At 42.0% G+C, this 18,578-nt stretch overlaps 2 protein-coding genes and 1 pseudogene across 2 annotated transcripts; 2 read left to right on the top strand and 1 right to left on the bottom strand.

The window, feature by feature from the left end:
- Window positions 1–1,553, top strand: LOC149611136 (uncharacterized; annotated as a pseudogene).
- A 5,363-nt stretch (window positions 1,554–6,916) lies between these two features.
- LOC149611135 (zinc finger MYM-type protein 1-like) lies at window positions 6,917–11,024 on the bottom strand. The gene is made up of 5 exons (XM_089858456.1): window positions 10,994–11,024; window positions 9,266–9,406; window positions 7,965–9,039; window positions 7,750–7,901; window positions 6,917–7,689 (listed from the first exon to the last, which is right to left on the bottom strand). Exons 1-5 carry the CDS (start codon window positions 11,022–11,024, stop codon window positions 6,917–6,919), a joined length of 2,172 nt encoding a protein of 723 aa, XP_089714582.1.
- LOC149611134 (uncharacterized) lies at window positions 11,023–12,164 on the top strand. Its single transcript, XM_089858455.1, has 3 exons — window positions 11,023–11,156; window positions 11,498–11,754; window positions 11,832–12,164. Exons 1-3 carry the CDS (start codon window positions 11,023–11,025, stop codon window positions 12,047–12,049), a joined length of 609 nt encoding a protein of 202 aa, XP_089714581.1. The 3' UTR covers window positions 12,050–12,164.
- Window positions 12,165–18,578: the final 6,414 nt, after the last annotated feature.

The raw sequence follows: 18,578 nt of genomic DNA, 5'->3' as shown, positions 1-18,578 counted from the left end.
ATGCAGTACTGGAATGGAAAGAAAACTAAACAAGATTATGATAGTTCTAGCTGCAATAAACGCCATTTGGATTTGGAAGATGAATTTTTCTTGGTAATGGTTCGATTACGGTTAGGCATGCCACTGCAGGAACTGGCAAGAATATCTTCCGTGTCATAAAGCACGGTCTCCACAATACTAACTACTTGGATATCGCTTTTGCATTTTGACCTTCTAGATTTATTTTTATTCCCTACGAGGGAAGCTATATACGCGACTATGCCTGCATACTTTCACGAATATCCAAATACTCGTATAATAATTGATTGTACAGAGTTCAGAGTAGAGAGACCATCATCTATATCTGCGCAGCGATGTACATTTTCTAACTACAAGAATTACAACACTTTAAAATGACTAATTGGAATTTCGCCTGGAAATGCCGTTACTTTTGTTTCTAAACTTTATGGTGGTGCGTATTCAGATAAATTCATCGTTGATGACAGTAAGCTGATGAGCCTATTGTCAGAACCTGGTGACATTATGGCTAATAAGGGATTTGAGATAGAGAGCCTTCTCCCGAAAGGGTTAACGTTGAATATACACCCACTTTTTAGAGCGAGCCGGAATCCTCAAATGCAAACAGGTGATGTTCTTAAAACCAAAAGTATAGCTGAAGTCAGGGTGCATGTTGAGCGAGCAATCCGTCGCATTAAGGCTTACCATAGTTTGACAGCCCCATTCCCCTTTCTATGTCTGATATGGCTGAAAACATTGTTGCAGGATGTGCTTATCTTACAAATTTTTCCCCACCATTAGTAAGAGAAATGAATACTTCCTCGGTAACAGATGACTAGTTTATTGGCAATAGACCAGGAAAAAAAATACCCCTGGAAGTTTTGTTTTCCCTCAGTAGTACTGGATTTGAGGTCGAGAGGGGAGGTATAAGGGGTGTAAAACTTAAGTTCAGTTCAGTTTAAAAAGTGATGCTTACTCGTAGAAAAGTGAGCATTCGTCTCCTTTAATGGAGCTTTTAGAAAGCCGAGGCTTACGTGGCGAAATCCAAGTTACTAACAACTTTCATTAAATTAACCGCTTTAAATTGATTTTATTAATAATGAATAAGTTAAACATGAAAGAAGGTTCAGTATTTTGCGTAAAGAACTGTACTAATAACAGCCGCGGTCATCGTTCTTTACTGAAAAAAAGTTTTCATAAGCTACCTAAAGATCCCATTTTAAGAAACGAGTGGATTTCAAGAATTCAGAGTAGTTATGAAGATGATGATGTTGTAGCTAAACCTCAAAGAAGAATTATTTGGAAACCAAAAAGGACAAGTGTCGTATGTGGTGTGCACTTTAATTCAAGTGGAATCAAGCACAGAGATGACATTTTACTAGTCTACCTAGGGAACCGTTATTACCCTTAAAATGTGCAACTATCAGCTACGAAACTTGATGATGACCCAGAAGGTTTAATGCAGAATATTGGTTCTGAAGTGGAGATAGGACAAGCCGTTGTTGAAGAATGTGCAATTAAGCTTTCAAACAAAGACGAGCTTTTAAAGATTAGTAACTTTGGTATGTTAATATTTATTATTTTTTATCTTGACTGTTTGCTCATTAAAGCTTTTTCACATCAGCGATGTCTCAGATAAAAGAGTTAGAGCAAAAAGTTTCACGTCTGCAAACGTTTTTGGAAAATTCAAAGTTAGAGAATATTTCTCCTCGTGTTGCGATTAGGCGATTGCAACAAGACCTACAGAAAAATTCCACAGGCAATTTTTCTTTCACTACAATTTCGAACGATTGTAAGCAATTGAAGTACTACTGGCTTTGCATCTACTGAAGAATATAACACACTTTTTGCCCAAATTCAGGTCCTGAATTGGCAAACTTACGATTATACAACAATGGGGTTGGATATGAGAGGAAAGTTAAACGACCATGCAGTAGTGAGTCAACCAAAGGCCGCCCAATGTCCCTTGATTTAAAAAACCAGCTATTTTTAACATTATGCAAGATTCGAGTAGGGCTACCAAATCTGGGTGCACGGCAGTGCACCCGCCAAGTTGTCGTGCACTACCAGCAATCCTTTACCCGAAACATTTCAGCCTCATTTTCACCCATTCGTAACTCGGTACTGGGGAATAGTACACCACTCATATTTGCACCTCCAGGGCACAGTGTTAATCCTAGGAAGTCCTCCAACTTCCAGCTTTCTAACTCATTTGGTTTGTGTGATAATCCTATGTGAAAATGACACATTATGAGACTGACTGACTGACACATCATCAAAACCTATAGGGCTTTTCCGGTGGTGCTAGAATGATGAAATTTGGCATACTTGTACCACTAAGCATACAAGCAAAGGGAAAAGTCCCAAAAGCGGGACTTTTTTTTTGGCATTTAGATGGACAACTACTTCGTTATATGTATCTCTTTGACTCTTGTGCACTGTTATGGCTTCAGAAAGGACAAGAAGAAATTGTTTCCTAGATATATAAATATTTTGCTGTCCGTGGCGTCTACAAAAAGACCTCAGATTTTATCTATTGGGGTCCAATTGCCATTTGCGTTGGCAGCTCTTATTAAGGGATGTCTTTTCAATCTTAAATCTCTACCAGTCTTTTCCCCATCAAATTACATAGGAATACTGACGCCTTTTGGTGTTTGTGCTACATTAATTTGGCGAATTTTTGCTGTCCTTCCATTTTCAAGACCATAGGATGTAGACACATTAACTGTCATCATGTATCTTAATCCAACTTTGAGAGAAAGATGCCTAGGTAAACCGTTTGCTTTTGATGCGTCAAGATCTTTTACGTGATTTAAAACGGTTTTCTTTATGAATTCAAAAATATCTCCCGTGGCCGAATCAAAAGCAACTGACTGCGCAGAGTTTTCAAGAGAAAAAATAAGTTTAAGTTCGTTTTAGTCAGTTACTTCTCTGTTAGTTGCAAATAAGTGGATAGCGTCTGTACTTGGCTTTCAGTTATTTGTAACCTTTAAATTCGTAAAATGTGTTACATCCTCCTTTGTGATGCATCCAGTAGCCATTCGATTTAAAGTCATTGCGCACACCTTATCATCTTTTTGGCGCATGATTTCTCATACAACTTGAATTGTTCTCACAAGGGGTAATCTATAAGGGGTGCGTACGAATTATCTCTTTCCTTCATTCGCTGAAAGACAAAAATATCCCCAACTGGAGAAAGCTGATTGAAATCTCCAACGAGAAGAACAGAAATACCACCAAATGATTTTGATGTAACCATGATTCTTGCAACCTCGTATTAATGTTATTGAAAATTTTTACTCCAACCATAGGTATCTCGTCAATAATGAGAAGTTTTAAATTTAAGTGGTTGACTCACTTTATTAAGGGAATCAGAATCCAATGGCATCATTGGACCAGAGATTTGATTGACGTTCAAATTAAATGAAGAATGAAGAGTATACCCATCAATATTGAATGCTGCCTTTCCCGGATAAGTTGTTCTTTGAACCTTTATTTTTGAGGAATCAGTACCATGTTGACTGTTTATTTGTCTAGTTACAGCTTCATATATTGTTTGGATTAAAAGGCTCTTTCCAACGCCAGCCCCGCCAGTTATAAGAACTTTTAGCGGATCTATCTGCGACGGTTTGAAGTGATGCAAATGTAGTTAATATTTCACGTTGTTTTTCATTGAGTTTTTGCACAATGGCGCGGTATTCTTGGTCACATACACGAGAAACAACAACAGAAGGAGTCTCTGTAAACGAAGTACTATTACTTGCAGGAGCAATATCTCTTTCAATATCACCAACTGCAAGTTCAAGCGCATTGACATTATAACCAGGGTCATCCATACTGCAATGCTTGTCTCTTTCATTTTGATGTCTAATCATTGGCTGAATGTTCAATTCATTGACCATTGGTATATATTTTCATTTATTTCTTTAATGGCCTGTTCCATTCCTGTTTCGTCAGATTCGCAAACGAACTCCTTTCGACGATGTGAAACTAATTCCAAATTTTGATTATATATCTCTTCCGAATTTACTTTGTTCATTTCGAAATGGTTAATACAGCATGAGTTGCTCTCGGTAGAAGTTTTGAATATCGTATTGCATATTGTACTTTCTAAACTAAATTATTTTTGCATAGCGTCGTTTTGAGACAAAATCAGAAGCATCTTTTAACTTTATAAAATTGCCATTAATTTCTTCATTCTCATCTAGTAGGTTTTCTTCGTGGTACATGTCATTTGTTTTGCCTCTCTTAACTTGTAAAATTCAAACCAAACTGCAAACTCAGCCAAAGAGGTGTTTTCTAATACGTCTGGTCTTGCCATGTAATGCTCAATCAATCCAGCAGAAAAAACATCTGTACTATTTTCCGCAAGTTGTTCAAGTTCTTCTTTACACTTGATAATGTGAACTCGCTCATCAGCGGGAGTAGTGTTAATGTAGATGACTCTACGACTGCACATAGAAACTGGTTGTTGAAGAGCTCAAAAGCCACTTCTTGAGAACTTATTTCTTGTGAATTAAGAAATTTCTTCCCAATAATTTTTAGACTACCTTTAATGCTTTTATCGCCTTTTTCGCAACATTGACAGCTTCTCTTAGGAGTAGCGACATTCCACGATTACTTTTTCCAATATACGATATAATGTATGTTACGAATGCGTAAGCGTCTAGGACAACAAATTGTAGATCCATATTTGCAACCCATAAGTCCAGAATCTTCTTATTATATGGATTATTCCTAATTTCTTGTGGAGATCTTCTCAAAAGAATTGTCTTTTTGGTTATGCGAAATGTAACGGCATTTTATACTGTTCTTCGGTTAAGTTTAGGGTGGAAAGAAACTGTTCAAATTTTTCAGGCGTATTTTCCATTTTTAAGCCTTCGATGGCTTTATGCACTAAATCTGCATTTTTTACTTTTTTGCGCCATCTGGCGACAAAAAGTTATGCATTTATACCGCAAAATTCATTACCTCTTCTTTTACCCCCGTTTTTACGCATTTTGCCCCTCCTATTTTGACGTGCTAACCCCGCCTATTTTCGCGCTTAATTTGAAAATTGAATGAATAATTTTGAAGATGGAGAAATAATAAACACTACTCTTCGACCGGGTTTCGACCCGACGTCGAGCAGATCCCCGGGATGAATACAAATCTTACCGGCTCTTGTACGTGAAAGGAGAGAATAGAGTTATATTTGCTGAGGGGGGTGAGACGTCATTGGTTTTTCAGCCAATGAAATTAACAAGCCAACAGATGGAGTCACCTTCTGGTGGCTATAGAGCTCATGTTAAATTCTGCCTCCAAAAGGGCGAATGGGCGGAGTTTAACGTCACCCTCCCCGTGACCGATATTACTCTATATCGTAGCATTTCGTGCGCTGCTAGTGGGGGTGCCAGAGAGAGAGAGAGAGGGGGGAGGTGGAGCGATTAACAGGCGTCAGATCGTAGTCTAAGAGCGCGATAGTCAATAGCACTAATGTATTATTAGGAATAAATATGAATTAACGATAGTAATAGTTTAAGTAATTGAAATTAATGGTGTAATAACTATTCCTTTGTTTTTTTCGTATGAGTGTTAAGCCTCGGTTATCTTTTTCTCGGGGGTAAGCGTATATAACCTAAATTATAATTTTAATTTTTTCATGGCAGAATGTTTGTAGGATAAGCTACCCTAGCTGTGATTTTTATATCAATCGCTCAAAGTGTGTGGTGTTGATTAGTCCCCAAATTAAATACACTGTTATATCCGCAATTACTCATTCTACTGAAGATTTTGGAGATGAAATTTTTGGTGCAACAACTATTAATATAAGTGTTTATGAATATTCAGAGGAGATTAAAATACCGATTATAGTTTCACTATCTACAAAACACCCAATAACAGTTGGCTTTAAAATGCTAGAGCCATTAAATGTTTCGGTTTTACTCAATGAGGGTAAAGTTAAAATTAATTTACCCTCTTAGAAATTCTGTTTATTTTGCTTAACAGCTGTTTCAAGAACATTTCCCCGCATAGCGCAAAAGCGCCTTCAAGCATCCAACTCCAAGTTAGACGACAACAATATTCTCCTTTAGTACACCCTTTCACAATCACAACAACCCATGTTTCAACTGACAATCAAACATCTGCAATGGACCATCAAAGACGAAGGTCAAATCAAGATATGGCACGAATCAGCGCTAGAAACGCCACATTTTCGTCGAGGGATAACGGAGCGCGAGATTTATCACAGCATTATGCTAGAAACACAACATATTCGTCGAGGGATAACCGAGCGCGAGATTTATCGTACCATAGTGCTAGAAACACAGCATATTGGTCGAGGGATAACCGAGCGCGAGATTTATCACAACATAGTGCTAGAAACACAACACATTCTTCAAGGGAAAAGCAAACACGAGAGTTGGCTCAACATCGCTTTGGAAACACAACACATTCTTCCAGGGCCGGCGGATCGTGTTAATTCCGGGTGGGTACTTTGTGTTCTACCAGAAGTGAGATGAGACTAGAAGTACTGAGCTAAGTTAGCTAACCAAATTCTTCACTTGGCGAAAATGAATATTCTTGATAAAACACCAACGGTTGGCCCTCTGGTGGCGGTTTCAGAATTTCCCCCCCAAAACGTGAGACGCTCGCTTTAGGTTGAGGGGAAGCGGGTAGGAAAGTTTTTTGGAACTCGACTTATTTTTTTCTCTCTAGTGTAGGCGCGATGGAAGCGGCGAAAAATCCTCAAATTTGTTCACTAATGCCAGGATCTATTACCAATGCTAGAGCCCTTCACTTCTAGTCTCATCTCACTTCTGGTTCTACTGATTTCTGAAAATGTTGTGTTATCTTACATAAAATAAAATCTAATAATAATTAGTAGTAGTATGTGAAGTAATTGAGAAAAAGATAATATTTGTTAAAAATTTTAATTCTATTCGCGCAATGCAAAAACTGCAGTGCGCTTTTCATTTTTGGAAATGAACCTATTTAACAATTTTTCCAAATCAAGTTCATCAGTAAGATTGTTATAAACGTGCAATATCGCGATGTTGTTTAGTCGATCTTGACTCATTGTCGATCTTAGGTAAGTCTTTATTCTGCGTAAGACTGAAAAACTTCGTTCAATCGAACAAGAAGATCCAGGAATCGTGACGAGAAGTCTAACAAAGCGTACAAACTCTGGTATGAGCCCTCGGCTCCATTCGTACTTCTTTAAAAAATCCACAACCCCTCTCAAATTTTTGGCCTCCTCATTTTGCCTTTTCAGAAGTTGCAAAAACATGTCTCTATCACTGAGCAACCTATCTTCGTCAAATTCATCCTTATAAAAGTTTATAATATTTTGAACATCGGTGAGCTGTCCCAAGGTGAATCGTTCCAACGATTTAAAGAAGTGAGGGGAATCGTTGTCGAATCGACTTTTTAATGACACGAGTATTTGGTCGTACACTTCGAAGTAAGATTTTCGGAAAAAATCTTGAGGGTTTTTGAATTGGATATTTTCGCTCCTACCTTGGTCGATACGCTTAGGAATTTTTCGTTGACGTTGGAGTTGTGGCTCGTTAATTTCAAAGTCAGTTGCTGACTGGACACTCTTCCGCCAAATTTCTTCAAATTTTGAATCTCGAGTACATTTCAAAACGTCGGCAACAGCTTCTATCTTCCCATAAGATTCAATAACACACAGATTAGATTTTTGTAGATCTGCATTCAAAATTTCAACGCGATCAAAAATTTCTATCATCATTGTTAAATAGAAAATACACTCAAACGATTCCATGTAAGTGTAAAATCCAGAAGCTTTAGCATTAATAGCGCTGTCTACTTCTCTGTCCACAGAACGATCGGATAAAAATTCCATAAGCTCCTGATAATTTGCTCTTACTGATTTGAGAGATTTTATTCTAACTACCCATCTGTAAAAATACATAAATTGAAAAATTTCATGAAATGTGTATTTTTAATATTAAACACATTACCTTGTTGGACAATAGGCTGCGAGAGATGGTAAATCCGCAGTTTCCTTTTCTGCTCGGGTTTGCAGTTCCTTAAACTGTCCAAGTCGTTTCGGCGAGTCTCGCACAAAGTTTATTAAATCTTTTATGGTTCCAATGAAATTTCTCGCTTTTATAACTCTCTCAATTCCATCCTGTACTACAAGGTTGAGGTTATGAGCATTACAATGCACAAATAAAGCCCGAGGCTCTTCTTCCCGTATTCGTGACTGTAAACCCGTTATTTTTCCAGAAACGTTAGAAGCTCCATCGTAGCACTGGCCTCTGAGTTTTGAGAGTGGCAACTTGTACTGGGCAAATATATCGATAACGAGATCGAATAACGTTTCTGCCTTGGTGTTCGCAGTTGAAAAGAATCCAATAAAATATTCACTTGCAATGAAATCTTCAGAAACGATTCTCAGGCAAACTGACACTTTTTCTGTTCTGGAAATATCAGAGGTTTCATCTAACGAAATAGAAAAACATTCAGCTGCTCTTATTTCTTCCATGATTTTAGACAGCACTGTAGTGGCCATCAAATCAAGAATTTCATTCTGACAGTCATGATGAAGCCATTTGGGACCATTTCTTTGCAGAAATGATTTCAGCTCTGTAACATCTTCAGCTCGAGTCTTTAAAAACGTCACGAAGTTTGGATTTTCGTCGTTGTTGGCTCCTCTCACAGGAAGACCTTGTCTTGCCAACGCCTTCAACGTACTGAATATTTTCATCAACGCTGTACGGTTATCCATCATTTGTTTTAAATGAGCCGTTGATATCGATTGTACCACATTAATTTTAGCGACGTTTTTTAACGCTCCGGTGCTTTGGATATGTAAAGAACTAGTGGCGTGACACTTAATCCGCTCATGTCCATGCTTCCAGTTTGAAAATCCCTCATCAACCCAAGCTTGTTTCGATCTGATGGCACGCGAATCTTTTATGATGTTTAACTTTCGATCGTTCGCTTCGGTGCAGATACTGCAAATCGCTTTGTTGTTTTTATTAAGTTGAAGCCATGGATTATCTTTTGACCACTTTTTAAAGACAACTGGTACTGAAGAATTAGGCCCTTAGGAAGTTAGGAAAAAATGAACTTTTAAATTACTATAGCTTTAAGATGGTAAAGAAACTAAAAAGTCTAAAATTATAATTAAAACTATAATTTAATTATAATTATAATTACAAAAGAGATTATGAGAATTTGTATTTTGTAATGCAGACTAATTTTTGTTGCGTAACTTGTGTTAGAGATAAGGTTGAAAATATACTTCAAAACTTACTCTCAGGAGTTTCAATATCAGCAGATTCAACAAGGTCATGTGACTCATGTCTTAAACTTCCAAAACATCCAATGGATTCAACTTTTTCCACATCCAAGTCTAACGATGGTGCAGAATTCTCCTCGACACTTCTAACATCATCTACGCCAGACTTGGGGCCTCAACCCCAAGGCTGTACACTGGCTCTATACTGGGATCATCAGACCCGTACTATCTTACGGGGCACTTGTCTGGTGCACAAGGGTCCGGCTTAAGACGGTGCAGGCTGCCCTGCGCTGGCTTCAAAGGCTTGCCTGCATTGGTGTTACGGGGGCCATGAGATCGACCCCAACTGCTTCCCTGGAGGTGATCCTTGACATGCTTCCTCTTCATCTCTTCATTGAGGAGGAGGCTATCATGGGAGCCTACAGGCTCAACATTAGTGGCTGCTGGGTTCCAAGACTTTGGGATTACAGCCATACGAAGCTCTTTCGGGAGTACGCCGCACTTGAGCCGTCGCTTACGATGTGCTCTGACAAAACCGTTACCAGTTTTGATTTCACTAAGCCATTCAGCATCCACTTCCCCAGTCGGGCAGAGTGGACTAACCTGCTGCCTCTTGGCACTGGGGGTGAAACCATTTGGTTCACCGATGGCTCCATGACTGATTCCGGCGCTGGCGCCGGCTATTACTGTCAAACCACAAGGGTCGGCTTTTCTGCTTGCCTGGGCACCTTCGCTAGTGTGTTCCAGGCTGAAATTGCCGCGATCTGTTATTGCGCAGATTACTGTATTAACAAAGGGTATACCGGACGGACTGTGAGAATTTATTCTGACAGTCAGGCTGCCCTGAACGCTCTGAACCAGTGTCAGATTACTTCTCAACTGGTGCGTAGCTGCCTCGACCTGCTAGCGCGACTGGCATCCTGCAACAGGGTTCTGCTGTACTGGGTGCCAGGGCATAGCGGATATTATGGCAATGAGCAAGCCGATAGATTTGCGAAAAGGGGTGCGGAGGCCAAGCTCTTGGGGCCGGAGCCGGCCGTCCCCATCCCCTACAGGCACGTCAAACGGTGTCTGCATGACAGGTTGACTGTCATACAAAACCAGCTCTGGCACAGCATGGAGGGCCAGAGACAGACAAAGTTGTTTGTCGATGGTCCCTGCAGGTCTCGTGCTAGGGACCTAATTTCGCTCAGCAGATGGGATATTAGGCTGGCCACCGGTCTTTTGACCGGGCATTGTCGGCTTAATAGGCACCTCCATCTGATGGGTTTTGCCGACGACCCTCTCTGTAGGTCGTGTCAGGAGAAGGAAGAAACATCCGCTCACGTACTTTGCGAGTGCGACTACTTCGCCTCGCTTAGACTAGAATATTTTGATTCACACACCCTGGAACCCTCGAGGGTCTCCTCTCTCACGGTGGAGCGAATTCTTCGCTACGCTGCAGCTACAGGCCTATTCAAGGCCTGATTACGAGGATGCACAATATGCCTTTGGCATCGGTGCTAGGGCGCGTACCCTCCTCAACAACAATAATAATAACATCATCTACAGTGGACTCGTTCTTTCTTTTCAACCTAACAACGAATTTATCCATTTGAGCGTTTCTTGCCGAGTTAAAAAATCTAAATACAGGCTGAGGCTGTATTATACAGCGTCACTCTCTAACTGGAAAACGGAATCCGCAGTAGAATGCTCCCTTTAATGATGAAGATGGACCATCACTATAAGCAGACTACTCATGACTCATCACAATAAAGGGAGGCCAGGGCACCATGCTGCACGGTGACGGTGCTCTAGGTTATAAGGAGGAGGAGGCGAGGAGCAAGGCTCAGCGAGCTGCAGCTGTACTGCTACCAATGCGTCTCAGTCTTTCCCTCTCCTCATCCTCGAGCATACTCAGAGTCTCGTCGGCTATTTCTCTGCCATAACTCCCATGAGATTCCGGGTGGGTATTTTACCCACCCGGAATTTCCCATGTGGGTAGGCCTACCCACCATACCCACATCATCCGCCGGCCCTGCATTCTTCAAAGGATAACCAAACACGAGGTTTGGCGCAACACCGTGCTAGAGACACAACAACACATTTTTCAAGGGATACCAACACAATTGAAATGGTGCCTCGGCAACAAGTAACTACAAGCCCAATAGCGCTTTCACGTGAGGGGCTCAGCTTTGCAAGAGCATTAGCAATAGCGTTTTCCCGTATGAGCCTAGGCGTCGAAAGACAACTTAATTTACCAAATAGGCCAAGACCTTCGAACGCTGTAGAAATAAATAAAACTGTGGAGAGTGACTCAACTACAAATCGTACGGTGGTTGACATAATTGCCTCGATGGGAAATGACTCGGATACGCGTCCTAAAGGTATTGGCTCTATGGAAAATTCCTCGTATACGCGTCCTAAAAGAATTGACTCGATGGAAAATGCCTCGAATACGCGTCCTAAATCGATGGAAAATGCCCCAAACACATTTGATTTATTGCAAGCAAATTCAGTTCAAGGTGTGTTTTAGACTACTGTTGAAACATCATCAAGCATTAAAAAATTTATTTCTATATCTTATCTTCCCAAAAATCAGTCTCTGATAATAGTGAAGATGAATCTGAAATTCGTGAAATATTCACTTTATTTTATCCAACGAAAATGGCAGTTCAGACCTTCGATAATAGTGAAGATGAATCCGATATCTGTGAAGTACCCAAAATATTTTACTCCTCGAAAACGGTAGTTCATGTTGGATTAATGTATCTTTTTAAAATTTCTTATCTTTTAAAGGGTATGAGAAGCTTCGTTTGAAAAACCTCTGATTTATATAGCAAAAGATGGAATTAATTACTGTGAATTCAAAAATATCAAGCTTTTAATTCTCCGATTTCTAGTTATTTGACAATATGCATTTGAAAATGCTTCATATGAAATTATTTAAAACCCACTTTTTAAGAAAGGCTACAACGTTTTCTTGTTTTTGACGTCACACACGCGAGATGGTGCCACTCTCTCCGCTATTAAAGCATGGACAGAGCTCGAGACGCGTATAGCTCGCGCGTATAGGTTTCCCGCGCTTTTTTCCTCAACGTCATAGTGATGTCATAAAACATCCGAACAAGCTGATAAGACAAATAGATTTATATATCGAAACTGATTTTCCAATGGATTTTAAAAATAGAAACTTTGGTTAAATTATATTAAAAACTTTATATTTTGAAAGTAGAGACTTGAAAGTGTAATATTGTAACCGTCCACAGCCAGAACCTCCTTCCCGGGAAAAAACCGCGTCGTCTGCTTTACTCAATTTATATTTTTATACTAAATTTTGTATAATGTTAAATTGTCCCGAAGTGGCGCCTTAAGCGCCACTGCTGTCAACCCTGTTAAAAAACATTTTTAGCGGGGATAAAAACCCCCGCCTACAATCTGTAAAGAGTCGTCGGGCAGCAGTCAGTAAATGTAACGCGCTCAAGTTAAGACGTGTTTTTGTTTTTGGTTCAATAAAAAGTATTATCTCGATTACCACGGTGTTTTCCTTCAAAATGGATTATTTGGTAAATATGTTTTAGTCATGGACAATACGTCCTTTAAACGGGTAACCTGGGAACTTCTTCAATTGCTAGTTTTATTTAATTTCTTTGTGAGCCGTGAAATTAGGCCCCCTTTCCTACTTTCAAATTTTACGGTTACATAAAGTGCCGAGCTTGCCAGGACTCGTTAAGACTAACATTACCATTTGTGCTTAAACGCGTTATTGTGAACATTACTTGTGTCATTGCTTGAACTCATTAACTGTCGCGTCATGAATCCCGCCGATCCGCATGCTTTAATCGCCGCGATTAACGCGCAGTTGACGGGATCCTATACTCCCCCGAGGAGGAACACTCCTCCTCCAAGCCTTGGTGCTAGTCCTACCCATGGACAAGGACAAGCGGCAGGAGGAATCCTTCCTCCGCCGCCGCTACCGCAAGGTGCAGCGGCCAATGTTTGGCTACAAACTGTTCAAACCCTAGCTACTACATTAGCGAATGTAGGCACTAGACCAGCTGCCAAAAATAGGCCAACACCACCCCCTCACTTAATATTTAGTGGTGTTGAAGGTGAAAGCGCGCCGGAATTCTTTCGGACTTAGACGGTATTCGCTGAATACCACAGCATGACTGGAAATGACATTATCGCGCTTCTACCCCAAATATTAAGGGGCCGTGCATTAATCTGGTTTAGAGACATGAATAGGCCTAATCAAGTACTAACGTGGCGTACAGCAAAAGGTGCGTTTAGAGACTATTTCTTTTCGGTACGAGCGGAGGAATCCCTCCGCCTAGTAATAGCGCAATTTAAACAATCCGACAGTGTGTCTTTAGACGCGTATATCGCTAAAATTACCGCGATGAATCAGAATCTACGCGTTCCGTACACTGACTCTGAACTTGTTGGTATTTGCAAGAATAATATCCTCCCCGAAATACGCATCCACGTTTTTAACGACAATATAAGGACAATGCGCAGTTTTATAGAAAAGGGCCGCGTAGCAGAAGAAATTTTACGAGCGACCCCTTCTAGCTCATTGTTTCCTGCCGAAAGGGCAAAGTCTTCCTCGCGTGAATCCAGTGGGAGAAGAAATTTTCCCACAGCCGCGGTTTTTACAAAACCGCCGGGGGGAGGTCCGAAATCAAAGGTTGTGACATCAAATGCAAGCAATGCCAATAGATCAAAGACTCCTACGCCGGTGAATCCAGCGCAAAACGATTTAAGTCGCGTAGAATGCTACAAGTGCGGACTCTTAGGGCATTATGCCACAACCTGTTCGGACAAACAAGAAGTCGCGCAAAGACAGGCTTCGGAAAACGCGAAAGCGGGAAGACAAAAAGGGGATCGTCTTCCCGCCGCGCGAAGAAAGTAAAGCCCCTCATGGAAATTGGCTCTATGGATGTGCGTCGCTGTGAGGTTGATCCTCCCGTGGCCATGGAAGCCGTGTATTCGCATGGGACTTTCGCGACCAGAGTAGATTCAGGCGCTGATGCTTGTTTTATCAGCTTATATCAGTGGCGCAATTTAGTCAGAACTTTAAAACCAGACTTAGTACTTCCGGAAGAAGAAGATACTCAATGTATAGTGTTAGGCGATGGACGTTATACCTTCACGAAGGGACGCGCGCGAATAGACTTCCGCTTAGGACAGTTGAAACTAAAGCAGGAATTTCACGTAGTTCCCTCACTACCAAACGATTTTATTTTGGGAAAAAATTTCCTTTATAAACATCGTGCCGTTTTGGATTTTGGTACAAAAACGTGTCAGATTGACGGAACAACGTTTCCATTCGTGCTTAATCTCCCTGGGTTAAAAACTCCAACCCCTCGGATTATCGAGGATATTGAACAAGTTGTCGCGTCGCCTACCCTGAGTCCCAAACAGAAGGAAGACTTAAAAACTTTATTATTACGATTTCCAAAACTATTTTCGGAAAAAGCGGGACGTACGAACTTAGTCTATCACGAGATACACACTACCACCGATGTTCCCGTTAGTCAACGCGCGTATCGTGTTAGCGACGAGAAAAAACGGATAATTGAAGATCATCTTCACGAAATCATCCGCGACGGAATCGTGAAACCATCCGTTAGTCCTTACGCGGCGCCTGTGGTACTTGTCCACCAGAAATGCGGAAAGATACGTTTCTGCGTCGACTATCGCGCTTTAAATAAAGTGACCGTGAAAGATCAGTATCCGCTTCCGAGAATAGAAGAACTGTTAGGAAAAATGGGTGCCCCAAAGTTCATCACAGCACTGGACTTAAAGAGCGGCTATTGGCAGATAGATCTCCATCCGCAGGCGAAAGCGAAGACTGCTTTTATCACGCACGCGGGGAAGTACGAGTTTGAGGTACTTCCGTTCGGTCTGTGCAATGCGCCGTCGTCGTTTCAACGACTCATCGACGAAGTCTTCAGGGATGGACATCACTTTTCTATCTGTGTCTATCTGGATGACATCGCCATTCCATCCAGTACTTGGGCAGACCATTTGCAAGCCTTGGAATATGTCTTTCACCGACTGTCTGAAGCGGGACTTACGCTTCAGACTAAGAAATGTCGCTTTGCGCAAAGCGAAGCGACCGTGTTAAGGCATATTGTCAATGAACGAGGGATTCATATTGATCTTTTCAAGACTAGGGCTATAGTATACTTTCCCGTCCCAAAGAAAGTGAAAGAAATCCAAAGATTTCTGGGCATGGCGGGATGGCACTCTCGATTCATCCCGCAGTATTCCAAAATCGTTGCCCTGTTAAACCATCTCAAGAAGGACGTTCCATTCCAGTGGACAGATGAACAGCAGGAAGCGTTCCAGGCCATCAAGGATGCGATCTGCATGGCGCCTCCTTTAGCGGCTTACAACCCTAAGTTGCCGTGTATCCTGACAACGGATGCTAGCGACGCCGGACTTGGAGCTTTCCTGTCACAAATCCAAAATGACGTCGAGCTACCTATTGCCTATGCCAGTAAACAACTGACCGACGTCCAGAGAAGATATACCACGACGGAAAAGGAATGTCTTGCCATCTATTGGGGAGTTGGAAAGTTCCGGCCATACTTGGAGAACATACCGTTCACTGTGATCACAAGGCACTACAGTGTTTGTTCACTTTGAAAGAACCCAATTCTCGACTTGTTCGTTGGGCAATGTACCTGCAGACGTATGACTTCAAGATCATACACAAGAAGAGAGTTGAGAACAAGGTTGCTGACGCATTATCAAGAGCGCCTGTCTCGCTATTAGCCATGTCTTTGGAAGATTCCAGTCCAGCGGAATCCTCTTCAATGACGTCGACTTCGTCCTCAACCAGTAGCGGATTAGCTCCTCCCGCCAATAACGCATTGTACCACTCTTTCACGCTGGAAGAAGTGCGAAAAGTCCAACAAGATGAACAAGCCATCAATGACATCATAGTCCAGTTATCAGGAGATAATCCTCAAAGACATCGGTACTACGAACTGTTGAACGATGTCTTGTATCGAAAGGCCTATGGTAGACAACCAGCAAAAATGTATTTGCCACAGCGGTTCCGGCGGGAACTCATCCGCTTATTCCACGACCACCCTCTATCTGGACATCGAGGTCGAGATCGTACCTTCGACAAAGTACGAGCCAGATACTGGTGGCCATCGTTCCGGCAGGACGTAACCGAGTACGTCCGCGGATGTCCTTTGTGTCAGATGCACAAGGCCCGCAATAGAAAACGTCCAGGTCTCATGCAACCTACGGCCATTACTGAGCCATTTGATTTGCTGGGAGTGGACATAATGGGACCTTTACCAAGTAGCCGAAACCATCACAAATACCTCCTGGTGTTCACGGACTATGCTACCAAATTTGTCGAACTGTACCCGATGAAGAACATCACCGCCAGAACGTGTGCGAAGAAACTCGTCTCCGTGATAGTTCGCTACGGATGTCCGAAAGCCATCGTAAGCGACAACGGGACACAATCCGTTCTCAAGGACATTCTCAAGATGTTCAAAAACAAATCACGATACATCACTCCGTATCATCCTCAGAGTAACATCGTGCAACGCACCAACAGAGTTCTGGGCGAAATTATTTCGATGTTCGTTGGTCGAGATCACCGAAGATGGGATGAGAACTTGCCATTCATTCAGTTCGCCATCAACTCGACTACACATACCACAACAGGAAGAACTCCTTTCTACCTAAACATGGGTAGGGAACCGAGATTTCCCTGGGACTTGGACGTGGGTATGCCAGTAGCGGACTTTGGTGAAAGGTCCGCATCGCTCTCAGCTTTTGCGAAGCAACTTGCTTTGTCAAAGGAACTTGCCAAGAAAGCGCAAGTACACCAGAAACGCTACTACGATCAAAGGCGGGAAGGGATTGAATTTCCCGTTGGTGCGCTTGTCTGGAAGGAGACGCATCCTTTGTCTCAAGCGGCACGTGATGTTGCCGCAAAGTTATGTCCCAAATTGAATGGTCCCTACAAGATCGCAAAGAAGATGGATCGATTGCGATATCATTTAGAAGACCCAGAGGCTGGAGAAAATAAAGGGATCGAGAAAATCGCTCATTTAAAACTGTATTGGTCAAATAAAGATGTCTGCCAACCGGACGGAAGCCAGTCATCCTCATCTTCAAGTTCTACAACGTCACAATAAATGCCTATACTTCAGGACGCTGGAGTCAGTACTGGTGACGAACTTCGTGAGACTTGACGAGAAAGAAGACAACGATTGTTGAGAGAACATGAAACGCAAATTGAGTCATCTGGAGAAACCTCATCGTCATCCTCATCTTCATCCACTAAAGGATCCTCTTATTCCTCGTCGGAAGAAGTACCAGAGTCCTTCCCAGAAGTCTCTGATCTACCCGAGGAATCTGAACCAGACGAATTTGTCTTATTCTCAGATCCTCCAGCGGTTTTCCGAGTGAATCGGATACCGCCAGACCTTTCTCCTCCTTCCTCTCCTGATAGGAGCTCGAGGGAGAAGTCTCTCGCTCTCCTCTATCTCACCCTTACGATTCCAGTTCTTCCTCTGAATCTGAGGAAGACGATACGGAATTGTCCAACCCTGTTCCCATAAATACTATGCGATTTGTAAATCCTTTCCGTAAAGGATGGAAACGTGAGATATTACTGGAGGTCCTGAACAGGACATTTATTATCACCCTCCAGCTAATTATCCGCACAAGACTCTTCGGTCTCGCCCGGACGTAGAAAATTATTTACGCGTGCATGCAATCACAGATGTGACTTCTAGTGAGTTTTAACTTTTCGCGTTAATCAATCTCGCGAGAACCGTGGGAAACTGTTCGGAACGCAAAGTAATAACTTTTTGACGCCACTTCCCGTGGAACCATAGGTACGGCCAACGAGTGCCCCGCCGAATATGGTTCCCGATGAGCGTTTCACTCTATGTCGTGGGGCGCCACCATGAAAAGAACTGCTTCAAGCCGCGCCCAAAACGGAGCGGGGCCTAAAAGGCCCGCCGCCGCAATAGGCCGAAAAAAGGACGAAGGACCACCCTCTCCCTGAAGACCGACGACTCCTCTAGAGGGGAGATGTTACCGTCCTACACCCATCTCCATTCTCGTCGTCTGCTTCATAAAGTGTTTTTGATTTTCTTATTATTTCTCTCACAAACGGTGCCTTAAGCGTCACTGCTGTCAAATTTATTAAAAAACGTTTTCGCGGGAATAAAAACCGCCGCCTCCGTCTGTAAAGAAGTCACCCGCTCACTAGTCACAGTAGAGTACAGACGCGTTTTTTCTTGTTCTGAAATAAAGTATTTTTGCCCTCAACTACGGCATCTGTCAATTCTTGCTATGG

The sequence above is a fragment of the Phalangium opilio genome, unplaced genomic scaffold (genome assembly GCF_054372755.1).
Source record: "Phalangium opilio isolate 3A_F unplaced genomic scaffold, DU_Popi_V2 ptg000246l_1, whole genome shotgun sequence".
Taxonomy (NCBI): Eukaryota; Metazoa; Arthropoda; class Arachnida; order Opiliones; family Phalangiidae; genus Phalangium; species Phalangium opilio.
Note: the sequence above shows the minus strand (reverse complement) of the source record. Positions and strands in the feature narration are given on the sequence as shown.